This window comes from Pyrgilauda ruficollis, unplaced genomic scaffold, assembly GCF_017590135.1.
Source record: "Pyrgilauda ruficollis isolate IOZ18807 unplaced genomic scaffold, ASM1759013v1 scaffold34, whole genome shotgun sequence".
Taxonomy (NCBI): Eukaryota; Metazoa; Chordata; class Aves; order Passeriformes; family Passeridae; genus Pyrgilauda; species Pyrgilauda ruficollis.
In genome coordinates, this window is record NW_024524822.1 from 1,549,431 (window position 1) to 1,566,488 (window position 17,058).

At 49.4% G+C, this 17,058-nt stretch overlaps 1 protein-coding gene across 7 annotated transcripts in view; it reads left to right on the plus strand.

Moving 5' to 3' along the window:
- NSMF (NMDA receptor synaptonuclear signaling and neuronal migration factor) overlaps window positions 1-17,058 on the plus strand; it is a 48,082-nt gene that overhangs the window by 18,650 nt on the left and 12,374 nt on the right. Inside the window, exons 3-9 of one of the 7 annotated variants that reach the window (XM_041474956.1) lie at window positions 1,293-1,769; window positions 6,407-6,482; window positions 8,221-8,226; window positions 8,823-8,891; window positions 12,805-12,857; window positions 14,758-14,847; window positions 16,454-16,575. In XM_041474956.1, coding sequence (XP_041330890.1) covers window positions 1,293-1,769; window positions 6,407-6,482; window positions 8,221-8,226; window positions 8,823-8,891; window positions 12,805-12,857; window positions 14,758-14,847; window positions 16,454-16,575 — 893 coding nt within the window. The remainder of the gene's footprint in view (window positions 1-1,292; window positions 1,770-6,406; window positions 6,483-8,220; window positions 8,227-8,822; window positions 8,892-12,804; window positions 12,858-14,757; window positions 14,848-16,453; window positions 16,576-17,058) is intronic. The other 6 variants (XM_041474960.1, XM_041474957.1, XM_041474958.1 and 3 more) reach the window with 6 other exon arrangements.

The window sequence follows — 17,058 nt, forward strand, 5'->3', positions numbered from 1 at the left end:
ACTCGGAGGGGCATAGCAGCACTTCATGGGCAGCAGAATGTGGCAGGAGTGAAAGGTCCGTGTTGCACACTTACACCACCACTCTTGTCCAGGGGTCGTTCTCCTCTTCCTCCTTCACTTCATCCGAGTTGCAAGGTAGCCAAGCCTTCAAATTGTGGATGAGTTCCTCCAGGTCATGGCTCGGTAGCTGAAGAAGTTATGTTCCATAAATATCTACTGAAGTAAAGGCTTGGTTTCATGTTGAGTTGCAAGGTAGCCAAGCCTTCAAATTGTGGATGAGTTCCTCCAGGTCATGGCTCGGTAGCTGAAGAAGTTATGTTCCATAAATATCTACTGAAGTAAAGGCTTGGGTTTGCTTTCTGCCTCTGTTTTAAGTGCTTCTGTCTGTGCTGGACACTAATGATTTCATTTTTTTGGTAGCAGTCACATAAATAATGCATTCCCTGCTGAGTCTTTTTGCCAGTCCCTGAGCTGCTTCCCATCTGAAGGGAAGTGTAAGAGGTAATTAACAGCCACTTGAAAAAGGATTAGCAGGTGGGTGGGAGCTACTGTTGGGTTCATGCATGGAATTGCCATGGAAATGCTGAGATTTCCTGGCACTTCATCCAGTGTGTGGGCTCCAAAGATAGTTGCACTCATGGGCCTCTCTCCTTTGGATCTTCCTACCCTGCATAGGGAGCGGCTGTGTTTTCTTCCAGGACAGCTCCCACGGGCCGAGCTGTGGCCATCTGTGAGACTGGGGCGTGCCGTGAGCGGAGTGCTGTGCTGCAGCTGCCAGCTGAAGTCTTGCTGCATTTCTTTCATGTCAAAGCACCTGGCAGAAAATCAGGAGGAAAAAAAACCAAACAAACCTTGTTGGTTAGCCCCTTTGCCAGTGTACTAAAAGATCTTAATGCGCCAAACACTCAGAATTTGGCACTTGGAGAAGGTGGTGCAGGTCCTTGTCCTGGTACACCTCTGTAGCCCTCGTGTGGCTGAACAGGGCTGCGGCTGAACTAGGGCTGTCTTGCATGGCAGCATTTCCAGGCTTGTGCAATGAGACCTGCATTTGCTGCTAGAGTTGCTGGGTGGCCACACATGCTTAAAATATTGGGCCTCTCTGTGAGAAATATCTCCCATTTCAGTGCCTGCTCTGAAGGTTGAGAAGGTGGTGAAGGGCACACGTTCATCTGAAGTGGTTCTTGCGAGGACCTCCTGTGTCTGTCTCCTCTACACAGCGGTAGCAAAGAGCTTCCTGAATTTTCCAGTGTCTGTGGGGCTTTGCTTTAAGGAAAATGTGCCTTTTGTTTCAGATCACCTGCTAGCAGACTCCTACATCGGGCAGGAGGACTCCCCTGAGATGCAGCAGGTGGCCCAGAACAAGCGCAGGCTCTCAGTCATCTCAGACGGCAAATTTGAGAGGAGCTTCACCGAGGAGCAGGCGGAGAAGATGCCGAGCGAGGGTCCCAAGCCACGAGTCTACACCATCTCTGGAGAGAGGCCAATGCTGTCAGAGCACGAGAATGACAGCATGGAACTGGTGGTGATGAAGGGGGCTGCCCACGAGGAATGTCACCATGGCCACCACGCGCACGGCGCCGGCAGCTCGCACGGTGTCCGGCACTGCAAGGCCTGGCCGGGTGGCCGCCAGGGCTCCAAGGAGTGCCCCAACTGCTCCAGGCTGGCTGCCCCTTCCCAGCAGTCCATTGAGCTGGAGCAGCACCCGCCTGGCGAGGCTGGGTGGCACAGGAAAAGGCTGGAGAGGATGTACAGTGTCGATCGAGTGTCTGGTGAGTGAGTGCTGGGTTGTTGTTGTATTGAGGACAGGTGAATAAAGTGATCTATAGACTCTAAGGTCTCAGAAGGTAAAATGCAAAGTTTATTAGAAACTACACCTTTTTTTGATAGACAGTTACCATAAAGGTGGACTTGATTGTTTTTTAATTACAGAATCACAGAATAATGAGGTTGGAAGAGACGTCTAACACCTCAACTAGACTGTAGCACCAAGTGCCGTGTCCAGTCTTTTTGTAAACACATCCAGAGATGGTGATTCTACCACCTCCCTGGGAAAAACATTCCACTACTTTATTATTCTTTCGGTGAACATTTTTTTCCTAATATCCAACCTATACCTTCCCTGATATAGCTTGAGACTGTGTATTATTATCTAATAATAACAATAATAATAATATTAAATATTTATAATAATATTTAACATTAAATATAATAATTATATGTAATAATCTTCCTACTATTGGTTAATTAGGAACAGCACCCTACTTGTAAACATTTTACAATTAACAACACATTTTACAATCAAAACACCAGCTGCAGGATTGTTTTAATTCTTTCTCTGAGCTTTCTCAAAACTTCCCAGAGGAATGTCTTTGAAAGTTTGTCTGACTCTCTCCCTCTGACCAGATTGTCAGCCACCACACCAGCTGACACAAAAGGTGACACCCATCTCATCCCAGCACAGGGGTTTTGATCCTGGGCCCTTCTGGTACCGGGGGGCAGAATTCCTGGAAAGGGATTGTCAAAGGAGGAGTTTGCAAGAAGCTGAGCTCAGCTGGAGACCAGCTGTTCCTAGCTCTTTGTCATCAGAGGCTGCTCTAGTGGTTTTCATGACTTCACGCAGCTCAGGGAGCTCCTTTTCTGTGGAGGAAGAGCAAAAGAGGAAGGTCTCTATCAAAACCCTGCATCCATGCTCATCCCAGTTCAGAGCAGGATCCTTCTCTGCCTCTTGCTGGGCAGAGGAAATCTTTCTGAACTGCTCTGTGGGAGCCTCAAGTTATGGTGTTCTGTACTTTGGTGTGTTCCCAAAATTCTTGTTTGCAGGGCTGGAAGCCACTCATGTAGTGCCACCTCATGGGCTTCCTACAAATACTAACAAATAACACAGTGTTGGACTTTTTCCCTCCTTTCCTCCTGGCTTAATGTTCTCAGGGAAGAGTGCTTGTAATTATTCCATTCCATTAAAAAAAAATTGTCTTTAAAAACTGATCCATTAATCAAATACATGTCTGTGTGCTTTGAATTATAAACTGATGTGCAGTCCATCTTTGCCTGTATGGGGCTGGCAAAGAGTCTGGCCTAATTTGTCTGATTTTTTCTGTAAACACACATCAAGGCATTTAGAGCAGAGAGTCTGGCCAGGAAAGGTCAGGGTTTTCTCCTTGAAAAGAAATTGTGTATAACGACTGAGGAGATCAAACTGTCCATCTTCCCTGGGTTCAGAGTTTTCTGATAAATACTGCAGTGATGTTTACTACAGGTAAAATCACCAAAGGTTTGGGTCCTGGACCATGTTTTCATGCCTGGATACCTGAAATTATATGGCCACATGAATGTATGGCTTAACCTGAAGAATAGTAATGAAAAAATAGCTGATTATGAAATGTGTGGAAAAGCTGCAGTTCCCTGAAATCCTGTGCATGATTTTTAAGCATTGTTCCTCTGTTCCCTGGGATTTTTTGGGATTCACAGCAGACACTGCATGTGCTCCATAGGAGCTCCTGTGAAGAAAATGAGCTTTATCCCAGCCCAAACCAACACACCTGGACAAATCAGAATTGCACTGTGGGACTGAAGGAAGTTACTTGATACAGAAGCAGGGCAAAGCTCCACAGCATTAATGGAGGGGTTTAACTCCTCATAGCTGGAGCTGTGTTTGCTAGAAAACCTGTGCTGGTGATTCCTTCAAGGAGATGCTGTTACTGGGCCTTGGAATTCAGTATCTGTTTTCAGCCAGGCAGCCATTTTCACTGGGTCCAGTCATCAGCATGGAGTGGAGATTCTTTCTGAAAATGTGTCAGAATAGTCACTTAAATGGGAGCAGAGTGGTCAGTGCAGGACCTTTGGATGCCCCCATGGGCATTCCATGATTCAGCAGCTCCCCTGGGTGCTCATCTCAAGCCTCTGGGTCCTGACATGTGTGGCTGCACAGGCAGGGCTGTGTCCCCAAGCCCAAATTCCATCCCAGCACTGGCACCCTGGAAGGAGATTTCCCTCAGCTTGGTCTTATTTGCACTCTCCATCCAAGTGCTGCCGCTCAGATAACCCCACAACTGAACAGCACAAGTGCCACAGGTTGCAAGAATTCCCTGGCATGTCCTTCCTGCCTGGCTAGCAGGGGAAAGGCAGCAGAGAGGAGTGGAGGCAGGAGAGGCTGATTTCCCCAGGGTTCACCTGACAGTGCTGCTTCAGTTTGCATTCCCATGACAAGTTGCTGCTGCAAACCAGCCCTTATGGCAGCCAGGCCCCATTGGCATCACTGAATATGGGTTTTGGTGCTGAGTTTCTGATGCCTGACACCATTCCAGGGCAGCACAAGCTGTCATCCCCTGGTCTGCTCCCAGCATCTGATACCCACACATCCACTCATGGACAGAGATGCTGGGATTTGGGTGCAGTGGGAAGTGGCTGGAGATGCTGGATGGTGGTGTCCCTCCAGTCTTACCAGGCCCCTGGCTCCTCCACTGTTTCCTCACAGTTGGTAGTGAAAGGAAAGGAGAACAAGCTGCTCTGCCTGGCCAGAAAGGATGTGCTGCCTGCTTCTGGCAGCAACAGCCATGCCCATGATCTGAATTTTAATTCGGTGAGTGAGCTCTGGAGCTGAGCTGTACTGCCCAGTCCCTACCTGTGAGCTCCTCTGCTGATGTTCTGTCCTCTGAAGGGTCCCAAATCCTTTATTCCACATTGAGTGCTGTGTGGAGGGCAGGGATACTTTTCCTAAGTTAACTCCAATTGTGAGAAAAGGAGAGAAAGCTCCCAGCAATGTGCAGGCAGAGCCTCCAAAGGATTTTAGCTGTTGTTCATAAGCTCTGCTTTGAACCAAAGCCTGTGGCTTAAAAGCTGTAAAACACATGAAGAGACTGTCAGTCCTTTGGGATGAGTAGTCCCTGAGAAGCCTATACAGAATTGTTGGCTAAAAAGGAATTTGTACAACTTCTCCTTCGCCACTTCTGTGGGTTGGAGGCTTCAAACAAGTAACTCATTTACAGTCTGAGTTGTTCTGCTTTGCTTCTGTCTCTGTGTTTTGGAGGAGAGCAGACTTTGGGACTGCAGCAGAAGTCTTTAGCATACTGGAATGCAGTTTCATTTAACATATATATTTCCTTGGAGTGCTTTTAAACAAGACTTGACGTAAACTGTGAGCTGAGAAGGAGTGTCTGCTACAGCTTTCTATAGATTTCTTGGAAGCTGCACTTCAAAGGAAGGCTCCCCAGCTGCACTTAGCATTTTTTGCATCTGTAATTGCAGCCACTTTCTGTACTTTCAGGGAATAATCTGTAGGATATGATGATCTGTACAAAACATTTGGTAAGATAGCTGGTCTGTAGTAATTATGCCTGCAGTGGGCATGTGGAGCTTGACTGGGCTTGGGCCAGTGAAAGTGAATTTAAAAATACCTTGACAATGCCAGAATATTAAATATTGTCAGATCTGAAGACTTGAAAGAACTGAGGCAAGACACAATCAGCAACATGGGGCAAGGCATTAGGCAAGGGAGTCACAAATTGGGTGTGAAGCAAGATGAAAAATCAGGTAGCCCCTAGCCCCAGGAATCCAGTTCACTGAGCTCTCACAAGTGTTGTGGCAGTGGATTTCAATACCCCCCTGATTCCTTGCCTGCCTGACTCCAGCCTGAGAGTTCTCAGCAGGAGCTGCTGCGTGGGCAGGTTCCTCCTCCTGGTCACCACACACATAATTGGTGACTTATTTTGTTTTTTGTCTTAATGGTCATTCAGTGAAGGTGATGTAGTGTTCTCGTGCCCTGGAAATAGGAGAAAAACCCCACAATTGGTTTGGCCAGGGCAGTTTCCAAAGAGAGGTGACTAAATCAGCTCAGTTACCTGCAGGTTGTGGAGCTGATGGGTGGTTTGACTTCCAAACCAGGGGAACTCATGAAGGCCAAGCCACCAGGAGCAGGTGTGAGAGGGGTTTATAGAAACTTCAGTGGCAGAAAAAGAGAGGCTATTTCAGGCTTACTGTTCTGAGTGGAAGGTAAATGCTTTTCATCCCTGGGCTGTGTCAGAAAGAACTGGAGGAATGGGACAGTTTAAATCAATGATATAAGGGAAAAGGCAGAAACAGGAAAACGCTTTTAATGAAAAATGTTTCTTTTCCCTGTTTTTTTTTTTTCCAGTTCAAATGTCAGTCCTGTAATTCTTGGATTATTGTAATCTCCAATGGTTAAGATAGAGCTTTTATTCTTCCCTTAGTAGCCTGATAGACAGACTTAGCATGAATTTGCAGAACACTCAGTGGCAGTGTGCATTTATGTGAGGAGGATGAGACTTGAACAGTTCAGTCAGGGCAAGATGCTGAAGGAAAGTCCTGAGAGAAAGAGCCTGGGGAGGAAATGTGGCTGTCTGAAGGATGTCTGTGCCTGCTGGGTGCTCAGGCTCTCTCTCTCTTGCAGATGATGTTCCCATACGAACCTGGTTCCCGAAGGAGAACCTCTTCAGTTTTCACACTGCTACTACAACTATGCAAGCGTAAGTGAAACCACTGCTGAGGCTTTTGTTCTGTGTCTCAGGGTCTGAGCTCAAAGCTCAGAGCCTGGAGCAGGAGTTGTGTGTTTGGCATCACTGTTCAGGGATAAGAGAAAGAGAGAAATTTGTCTCTTTTTAATTTTCTTTCCTACTTACCAGTTCTTCCCTACTTCTCTGCATTTGTTTGGTTTTACCTTCTTTAACTCCTCGGGTTACCCTGCTCTTCTCTGCTTCCCTGATTTTGTCTGTGACACTGTGGCCTGGCCACCTCTGCAGAGCAAGGGTCCTATGGATCACCAGCTGAGACCCTCCACCAGCTGCTTCTGCTGCACACACTTTCCAAGGGAAGGGTATTCCAGGCTTGCCCTGCATCCCTCACTCCCCAGAGGTGCCTTCCTCTGGGATAAGGAAGCCCTGCAGCTCTGCACATGTGAAAAAGTGTCAGTAAAATTCCCTGCAAAGTATGAAGGGGTGTGAGTTAGGAGGAACCTTTCCCTCCACTCTCCATGCAGGCTATGGGGTGCTGAGTTTGGGAGGAGGCAGCTCTCAAAGGGCTCAGGAGATTGAGGAAAGCCTCTTCTCCAGGTTGTGCCAGCTTGCCAGGGAGTGCATTCCTGGTTTTGAGTATTTCCTACCTGACTGGAAAACTAAGGCAAGCAGAGAGGAAAACAAGATGCTGTTCTACCTTCCAAGGCCCTTCCCCAGCCTTGCCACCTTTTTCCTGTGTGTTTCTTCCAGTGTCTGAGTCACCCTCAGCTCTCTGGCTCTCTTTTCTTCTTGTCTAATCTGGTGTCCTTTTTGTACTCTTGTTTCTCTGACATTTCTTCTTTCCCTTGTGCTTTTCCCTCCCTAAATCCTGAAAAGAGGCTGGTTATTTCTCTTGGCATAACCCAGACTGGACCAGACCCAGAAGGATTCATGCAGGGAGGGCTGGATCTGGAGTTGAGGAGTGGGGTAGCTGCATATCCAGAAAAAAAAAAATTTAAAAGATATTGTCTGATAACAGCCAATGGTATTTCACAGTTCTGATGTGACTCACAAACCATGAGAAAAATTAGCACATTTGGACACAACCTTTGCTGTCTGAATTTGTATTTTCTGGGCAGATCTGTTAGAGGATGATGGCCCATGGCTGGGTTTACAAGGCTTGAAGGCCATTGTGGGGTTGGTTTGGGGAATGGTGCCCCAAGGGAACCCTTGAGGAGCAAGTCCCTTGGTAGATGTGGTTCCTTGGTTAACATTTCTAGAGCTTCTGTGCTGCCTCTAGAAGTGACACAGAAACTCCTCCAGGAGTTCAGGGCACCTCCCCAGAGTGCTGGGGTGGCCCCTGGTCTCTGCTGCAGTGTTTTCAACCTGCTGTGCTTGCTCCCTTCATGGAGCAGGCAGCATGAGCCAGCTTCAGCACTGTTTGTCATGGTGGGAGCAGCTCTCCCTGCTCCAGGAGCTCGTGGTTCCGCAGCCTGTCGGGCCACACTCGGCTCTTGTACATCTGCACATTCTCTGGGTCTGTGCGGAGCTCAGTTTGCATCCAAGCCACATGTCAGCCCTGCCCCAGGGAGGACTGAACTCAGTCAAGGAGGAATCTCACCACTGAGAAATATTTAATTTAAAAAGCAATTTCCTTCCACCTAACAAGAAATATTCCTTTTGGAGTGAGAATTCCCTCAGAATGCTCGCTGGGCCTGAGCACTAATAAATTCCTCTTTTCTCTCTTTTTCTCTGCATCTCCTGGAATCTCTAGCATCTCGTAAGTATAATCTTATTTTTTTAATGTCCTTGTCTGTTGATCTGCTGGCTAAACTCTCCTCTCCTGTCCATCATATTCACTTGTGCTTTCCCTGTGCTGGGGGCTGTCTGTCAGCTAGCTGGAGGTTAGGTGGCTACCCCTGGTAGGCCTACATGGATCCCACCAAACCATCCTCATCCTCTGAGTGCAGCCCTTAGTCGCTGGCACATTTGTCCCTCTCGATGCTGGTGCAGAGAGGGGGTGGCTGCAGCTCCCAGGTCCTTTCTGCAGAGCAGGGATGGTGAGTGCTCCTTTGGGCCACGTTCTGATGTTTGAGGAGCAGCCCAGGGATGGTGGGTGCTCCTTTGGGCCACGTTCTGATGTTTGAGGAGCAGCCCAGGGATGGTGGGTGCTCCTTTGGGCCACGTTCTGATGTTTGAGGAGCAGCCCAGGGGAGTGAGGAGCTGTGGTCTGAGTGCCCTGACCCACACACGGTGCTGCCCAGCCCCCTGGGCAGCTCAGCCTCTGTTGTCTGCCCAGAGCCTCCCTCTGTGTGTCCCTTGTCCTCTCCAGTTCCAAGCTGTGGACTTGGTTAATGGCTTGAAATGGTTTCCCAGGGCGTTCAGGGGCTACGCAGAGAGGAAGAGACGGAAACGAGAGAATGATTCTGCAGCTCTTATCCAGAGGTAGGGCCCGTCCCCCACAGCTGTGACCTGCTGTTGCATGGGCCCCTGGGGTCACTGCTGAACCCTGGTGGCGTTGACCGTGGCTGTCCCTGTCTCTGTGCTGTCCTGGGGACACTGGCAGTGGCTCTGCTGGAGCTGTGGAGGTGAACGATGCTCAGGATAGCTGATCTCCATCTTCTTAAAGAACACTGTCAAGTTGCTTTTAGCATTCCACATGATCTGTGCCTCAGCCGGAAAAATGCATACTTAAAAAATTAAAGATGCAATTTCCCCATTCCAGTTTGGAATTTCGTGTCATCACAGAATGGCTTGGATTGGAAGAAACCTAAATTATGATCTAGTTCCAACTCCCCTGCCACAGGCAGGAATTCGTTTGAGGCTAGATGAATACTGTATGTGCCATTGCTGCATGTACAAATGCACCTCAAAAATCTGAGACCTAGGCAAAATTGACATCTCTAGTGACCAGAAGTCTATTTTTAAATCTTTTTTTTTCAATAATAGAAGGGAAATAAAAGTGGATGGGGACTGATTCCTTGTCTCCAGGTATTACAGAAAGGCCTGGTTTCCTTCTGCAGGCTTCCTATGGCACATCATCTACTCAACAGTAGGAATCAGAACTGGTTTGGTTTTTTAAATGTGCCAAGAGTTGCGGCAGCCTACTAAAAAGGATAACACAGTGTCTGTGTAATTGGTTTAAAACTACCATGATCACTTCAGCACTGTTCAAAACCAAGTGGGAGAAAAACATCAGATTGTCTTAACTGAGAAATTGCCAGGCAATATTTTTTATAGTAACTTCAGAATGGTGAGGTTTTTTCATGAATAACAAAGAGAAATAAAAATCCAAACTATAGACACTCTAAACAAATAGACAGTGTATCTTTAAAAAGAGAGATTTCTCAGAATTGGTTAGGCAGAGGCAAGTCTTGGTTAGAAAATGGCTTGTGAGTACAGGAGCAGTTGTGAACCTTGGTGGGGCTGTGTAGTCAGGAGGGAGGATGGACTCAGCCAAGCCATGTCCCTTCTCCTGCTGTGCACACTGCAGGGCTGGCAGGGCAGGGAGCCTGGCTGGGGCCAGGTGTCCCAGAGAGGAGGTGGGACAGCAGTGGAGGGGCTCTGGCTGCAGGGATTGCTGGCAGAGCTCAGCTCTGTCCTGCAGGGAGCAAGGAGAGCCCTGCTGTGTGTTTGGGTGTTTGTTGTGCAGCCCTTGGTGGGTGTTTCAGGGTTCAGCTGTTCTCACACAGCCCCTTCAGTGCTGTCCTGGTGTCCAGGGAGGCTGGATTGTGTGGTGTGGCCACAGGGATGCTGCTGCCTGTGGAGTGAGGAGTGCCCAGAGCTTTGCCCACTACAGGAGCAGCCAGAGAGGGGAGTGTGAGAGGTGCTGCCAGGAGTTTGGGTAGTGAAAAGTCTTCTGGGCAGCGTGTGGTGACCCACTGCAGGCAGAGCTGCAGGGTGTGGAGTGGGACTGCAACGTCTTGGAGCCCCTCTGGCTGGGATGGATACCCTGGAGGTGCCATGGGGTCATGCAGACCATGAGGCACACTGGAGGAGAGCTGCTCAGAAAAGGGAGATTTAGATTTCATCACTGAAACTTGAAGGATTCTGGTTGTGTCATGATGGGTGAAGGGATCTTGCAAGGGATCAAGTGCCACAGGGCTCCTGGGCGCATTTACAGGAGCCAGGCGGGACAGCTGGGCAGATTTGGGGACCCCACTGCTGACAGAGCTGGCTGCAGCTTCCCAGGGCCTGTCCTGGTGACATGCAGGCACAGAGGAGCCTGAGGAGCCAGGCAGCTGCAAGAAGCCTCAGAAGGATCTAGAAGTTCACAGCATGGCCAAATTAGGAGGCAGTCCCAGACTTGCACTTCTTTTCCAAAGTGTTGTTTTTTCTAGAAGAAAATAGATGGAGCAAAAGGCCTTTTTCCCATTCTGTGAGTGTTTAGTGCAGTGATTAACCTTGAACAGCTGGATTCTCCTTGGAGCTGCTCTCAGCAGAGTTTAGGAGATGGTATTTAGGTCTCTCAAGGGAGAGCCCAAGCTGTACAGGCAGCTGGGAGCACCCTTCTTCTATGGCAAAGGCTGCTTTACCCTTCTTCCCCCAGGGTCTGAAAAAAGTCCTCCGTGTAGAGGACAGCTGAGCATTTAAAAGAAAAGTGGGTTTTAGTCCAAAATGCCAAAAGCCCAAAGGATGTGACAGTGGCCTTGGGCAATTAACAATGGTGCTCAGTGTCTGGTATGATCTCAGGCCCACAACAGACCATAAAGATTTCCATATAACATATGTCTGAGACATTTTTGTGTAAAGAACAGCCCTGGTTCCTTTAAAATGTTGTATTTGTTTGGATTTTAGTTGAGTGCACTGTAAGACAGACCCAGTTGTCAGTCTTACAAGTTGTCTGGGGTGATGGTGCACTCCAGAAGGCTTCGTACAAAGAACCAGGCTAGGGGTGTGCCTAAAGAGGCACTTGTCTGATCCACAGCAGTGAATCTTCATGTACCCAAGTAGAGACAAAATAAATCTTTGGGAAGCATTAATAGCCCAAGTGTAGACAGAAGTTTGGCATGGAATAATGCTGCTCCCAGCTGCTGGTTTTGCTTCTTGCTGAATTTGGAGCCTGATGACAACAAGGGCTCCCAGGCCAAAGAGGGGAGGAGCAGGAGGTGACATGGGTGCAGTGCTCTCCCACGAGGACTGTGTTTGTGTGGATCTCCTGGACAGGAGCACATGTATATGAGTTTCTCTGACAACTTCTTGTCAGTGCTGGAAGTGTCTTTTGGTCCAGTCAGTTTGCTGAAGCATCTGCATGGTTGTACCATGTCCTTACTCATCCCACTAACCTGTGTGTGAGCCAGACAACTTGTGACTTACCCCTTTCACCAGCTGTGGTGTCTGTTGCCTGGTGTTTGCCCTGTATTTGGGGGCCACAAGGAATCCAGGAAGGCTCCCCCACTCCAGGGTGCCCAGTGCATGGGCTCTCTGTCATCCTGGGGCTGCACTGTGGGGTGAAGCCACAGTTACTAAATAGAGTTAATGGAGAGGTGACACTGCTCTTGATGCTGTTTCTCCCTGTCTCTTCTGGTGTCCTGTTTGTTCCTGTCCTGTTCCTGCCTCGTGAGTGATGAGAATCTGAGAGAAACTGGTCCCTTGCACTCGGAGGGGCTGGACAGAGTCCCTTTGCCATGGCCTCTGAGGAGTGGCCAGGACATTCTGTTTCACACAGATCTGACTCTGGGATGTAGCTGTTCCCCAGGGCTTTCCCCTGGAGCTGTGTGCTCTGCAGCCCCTCTGGACCTGCCTGTGAGGCCAGGGCAGCACACAGGGAGAGCAGGCCCGTGGGGACAGGCAGCATCACTGAACCCTGCTGTGCAAGGAGGGAGAACATGCTTTGGTCCTCCCCAGCTGTGCCTGGAAAGCAGCACGAGCAGCATGATTACCAACAGCACAGGAGGGGTTTTAGGAGCTGTGTTTGGGAATGAGAACAGCCACGAGTGTGCAGGGCCTGGGCACCCCTCGTTCTGCTGGAGAGAGGGGAGCAGTTACTGCTCTTTACCAGGAAAAGAGGGAACACTGCCAGCACGGGCAGCAGTGGATGTCCTCAGCAAATACAGCACAGGTAAAGCTTAACCAGAGAAAAGGGAAAGCAGCCATGAGCAGGGGGCTGCCCTCTGGGACCCCACTTGCCCAGTACCACCAGCCCAGGGGGCTCAGAACAGCCCCACTTAACGAACATCACCATCCCAGCACTAAATCACTTCGGGCTGGGGACCTGGTCTCCAGCTTTGGAATGCCCAGAAGGAAATATGTCATCATCCCCATTTTATTTTCTTCCTCCCTGTTTTCACAGTCCTGCTGGGCCCAGGTGTTGCTTCTTGTCATGTTTCTCAAAGGTTGTGTTTGGCCTTTCTTTCAGGAATTTTCGGAAGCACCTCCGCATGGTGGGAAGCCGAAGGGTTAAAGCACAAAGTAAGTGAGCACCTGGAAGTGTGGCTGTGAGGAGCTGGGCTTTGTGGGGTTCGTGTCACATGCAGATGTGGGTTGAAAGGACCTGGCTTTGGGCTGGAGACAGGAATTGACCAGTTGGTGCCATTTTACCCTACAAACAAGAAGGCCAGGTGGTTGCAAGTGTCCAGGACATGTGGATGCCTGCAGCAGCCTGGAGGCTGTTCCCAAGGACCCTCTGCTGTGGCTGTGGGACATCTCTGGTGCAAGGCATCATGGAAGGAAAGCCACTGCATCCTTGTCCCCTGTGTGGATTTTGGTGACCACTGGGGTGGAGGCCAGTGAGGAGAACCCGAGCTGTGAGTCCAGCAGAGCTGCCTGGCATCTTTCTGCAGCTGTGACCTGCTGTGGCTCCGTGTGCCACACAGACTGCTGGCTGTGCTCTCCTGCCCTGTCCCCCTGTCATCTCCACAGCTGGCCCTGGGGGAGAGTTGCCTGGTGGCAACTGAGATGATGGTGGAAATAAGAAAGAAGTGGATCAGAGAAGAGATTGGAGCAAGGGGCAAACCAGGGAGTGTTATGCCTCACTGGGGAAGAAATCACCTCTTAGGCCTGCAAAATTGCAGTTCCCTTTCCCTGGTGAAGGCAATAATCCTCCAAAACTTGATTGGGCAGCTCCCTTAGTGCTGTGAAAGTGGTGTAACCTGCTCCTGGGAGCTGAGGATTGCTCCAGAAGAGAAACATCTTGTTCTTCCCAACCTCCCTGGCCAGGCATCATGTACAGAGTGCCCACAGCAAAGCATTGATGAGTTCAGTTTGCATTCTTTCCTTTCTCATATGCTATGGAAAGTGATCAGCAAAGAGATTTGCACTTTCCAGAGTCTTCATCAGCATCTGAGTTAGCACTGCCTGACATGGACAGGGCTTACCTCCCTGAAGCTCAGGCATGCCTCTGCCTCAGGAACTCTTGGGTCATGTTTTCAAAGCTTTCTTTCTGTGCACAATAGCTAAATGCCTGCGTTTATCTGAAAGCTGAAGATGGAGATCACCTGAAGAACTTGAAGACATGGTTTGTGTCCCCAGACACCCACCCTGGCCACACTTCAGCAGGGGACAGGCTGCTCTTGTGATGCTGATCTGCAGTGAATTCCTGTGCTGCTGTTACTCAATTCCCTGCTGCACACTCTGTCTGCCACCAGAAATAGGTATTAGTGCCCATAAGTGGCTGTTAATCCTGGCATAATGGCTCTCACATGGGCTTGCCAAGTCAGACACGGTGGTTGCCAGTTCCCAGGAATTTGCCTGCGGTGCAGCCGTCTGAGCCAAGCTCCCTGGTTTGTGCTAGGGAAATGCCAGTGCAAACAATACAGCACTCCTTGGGAGGAAAAAAAGTGAGTAGTGCTCACAAGAGTGCAGGCAAGCAAAGGCTGAAGGATTTCCTCTTTTGCAACAGAATGTAGAAAGCGTGAGCTTTACAGAGACATCCCCTCCCTGCTGTTTGGTCCAGCTCTGACTGGGATGCCAGTAGAACATGAAGGGAAAACTTACTGGAGAGCTACAGCTGCCTTCTGGCCATGCAGGTGTCATTTTAGCTGTGCAGTGCATGTTTCTGTGAGGCCTTGGAATCTGAGCACTTACACTGGGACACTGGACTGGCCTTGGTTAAACTGAGGTTTGAGCTGTGTGCATTTAAGGAGAGACCATCAAGTGTTGTCCTTTTTCTGTGTTCCACGTCCCATCCTGTGCACAAGTGGGCACTTGTCTCTGCTGTGTGGAAAGGACTCACGTTTGGCAAGTGGAAGGACCAGCCCAGGGGAGTCTGTGATGTGTGGCTTTGGTGGCAATCTGCTGGATGATTTGTTTGCTGGCAGCAGCAGAGGTGCTTTGGGATATGTTAATGTCGTGCTCTGGTTTTATCCTTTAGCATTTGCTGAACGGCGTGAGAGAAGCTTCAGCAGGTCCTGGAGTGACCCGACTCCCATCAAAGCTGATTCCTTCCATGACTCTCGAGAAAGTGAGTTCTGAGTCCTTTGAGCTTCCTCCTGTGGGCAAACCCTCCAGCAGTTGTTGACTGGAGTCCCACTGGAGTAACTGCTCTGTGCCCTCTGTCCTGTCTGTGATCTTTTTTTAGTTTCCTGAGATCGGAGCAGGTAGCGCTCCAGGTGTATGTACCTGTTCATCTGTGTGTACCTGTATTTATTTGTAGAGCACCACTCATCCAACCTCAGATTATTGAGCAGTTGCCAAAGGGTACCCAGTGGTACAGCTCTCTTACAGCCCTCTGTTCCCATCATCCCTTATCCTCTTGACACCAAAACAACCTCTCTGGAAACTCACCAGTCCAAGGCTGCCTTTCACCATAGTGGGGCTAACGTGGCTTCCTATGCAGGAGCCCCTTCTGAGCTCTTTCCTAGCCTGGAATAGCTCAAGAACACAGCTGATGAGATGGAGCTTTGATTTCCTGCACAGGTGATAGCTTGGGGCAATCTGATCTTCATTTGGGCTGCCAGGAATCCCTCTGGGAATCCCCAGTAATGCTGCCATGTTCTGCTTGAGGGGACTGAGATGCTGTTGTGTTCATTTACAGGAAGGAATGCCAGCATCTGTATTCTTATAAAGGAAATGGCTGTTTTACACAGATTTTATTGCAAGCCTGTAGGCAGGAACTTGGTGGATATGAGTTTGCCCATGTTGAAGTGAATTTCACTAATGAAATGACCTGATCTACCAGGTAAGCGCGAGATCTGGCCCTGCTAGCTGTAGAAGACCCAGGTTGCAAGGGGAGGTGTATCAAAGGCCAGGTTCACAACATGACCCTGTTGTTTGGCAGTCTGACTCCTCCCTGCTCCCTCAGCTGCCCGGAGGCAGATGGAAAAGCCATGGGAAAGCCATGGAAAAGCCGTGGTTCACACAGGCTCCGGGCACTGCCCACCGACACTCGGACATCCCCAAAGGCACAAACAGTGGCACCTCGGTTCTCTTTCCTCAGTCCAGCAACCATCTCTGTTTTTAACCTTTAATGGTCAATTATATTCCTTCCAGATGTTTTTTTCCCCAGGAGGCATTGAAGGCCAACAGGTAAGGTCGATTTGGAGAGCAAGTTCAAGTCTACTGTTGCAATATGACTGTGTTTGTTGCAGCTGTCCTCACGCACGCTCTAAGACTTCTCTGCCAGGATCAGTCTGACCAACAAGTCAGATTTTCTTTATAATCCCTGAATATATGTAGTCAGAGCAGTAATTACTACAAGGAGACCAGCTTTGAAGTCTTTGGACTTTTGCTTATCAGCCTGGCAGTGCTGAAGTGTAGAGTCTGTCTGTGTTCTGTCTCCTTCCCCATTTCTGGAGTGACAGGGTGACTGTTGTGACTTAGCATTTGAAAACCAAGCTTGGTGACTGCAAGAGTGATGAAGTTCTGTGACACGTGATGTGAGCTCTCTGTGCACTCTTCATTTGTTACATGTTTGTCTGTTTGAAGACACCAGCCCCAGAATGGTGTCTGTCACTCTGTGGGTGACAAGAGAGCACGAGTGTCGTGGCACCTCTTGTGAGGAAGCTGCCAAGGCAGGATGGAGTGGGAAAGGCTGTTCTGCCCTCGTAATGCTCCCTGTGTTCTGGCAGGCCATGACCTTCAGGATTCCTGCGGGACTCTGGATGGTGACTTTGACTTGAACTGGGAAGCAGAAAAGGAACTTGAAGCCATGGCATGTGACGGAGAAGACTTTATTCCACCAAAAATAATGGTGAGAGTTTCCAGCTCATGCTCTGCCTGTCCTTTCAGTGCTGCTGAGTTCAGGATCTTCATGGGAAGTCTGTTGTGTAGGCACAGCCTCAGGTGTCTGGGAGAGTCACTCAGAGATGAACCGAGACATGACATGGGTTCAAATCTGTTACTGCTGGGAGTAGTGCATTGAAATAAAACTAGAAGGAGAGACCTGTAGTCCACATCAGAGCAGGACTGACACCAACACAGAACCAAGTCAGCCTGAGGCTTGTTAACCCTGAAAATAGAGACCTGAGCAGCACTGCCAGCTCTGCTCCCACAGCGAGGAACTGAGGGCCCTGGAATCACAACAGAGTTCAGGCTCTGGCGCTGCTGGAGCCAGCTGAGGCTTCAGCCAGAGCTGTCAGGCACTGTCTGGCACCTGCAGCCCTGTGCCTGGTGCAGGTCCCACCAGACACTGAACATTCCCTACAGCCAAAAGGTGGTTTTGCAGGAGTGATCC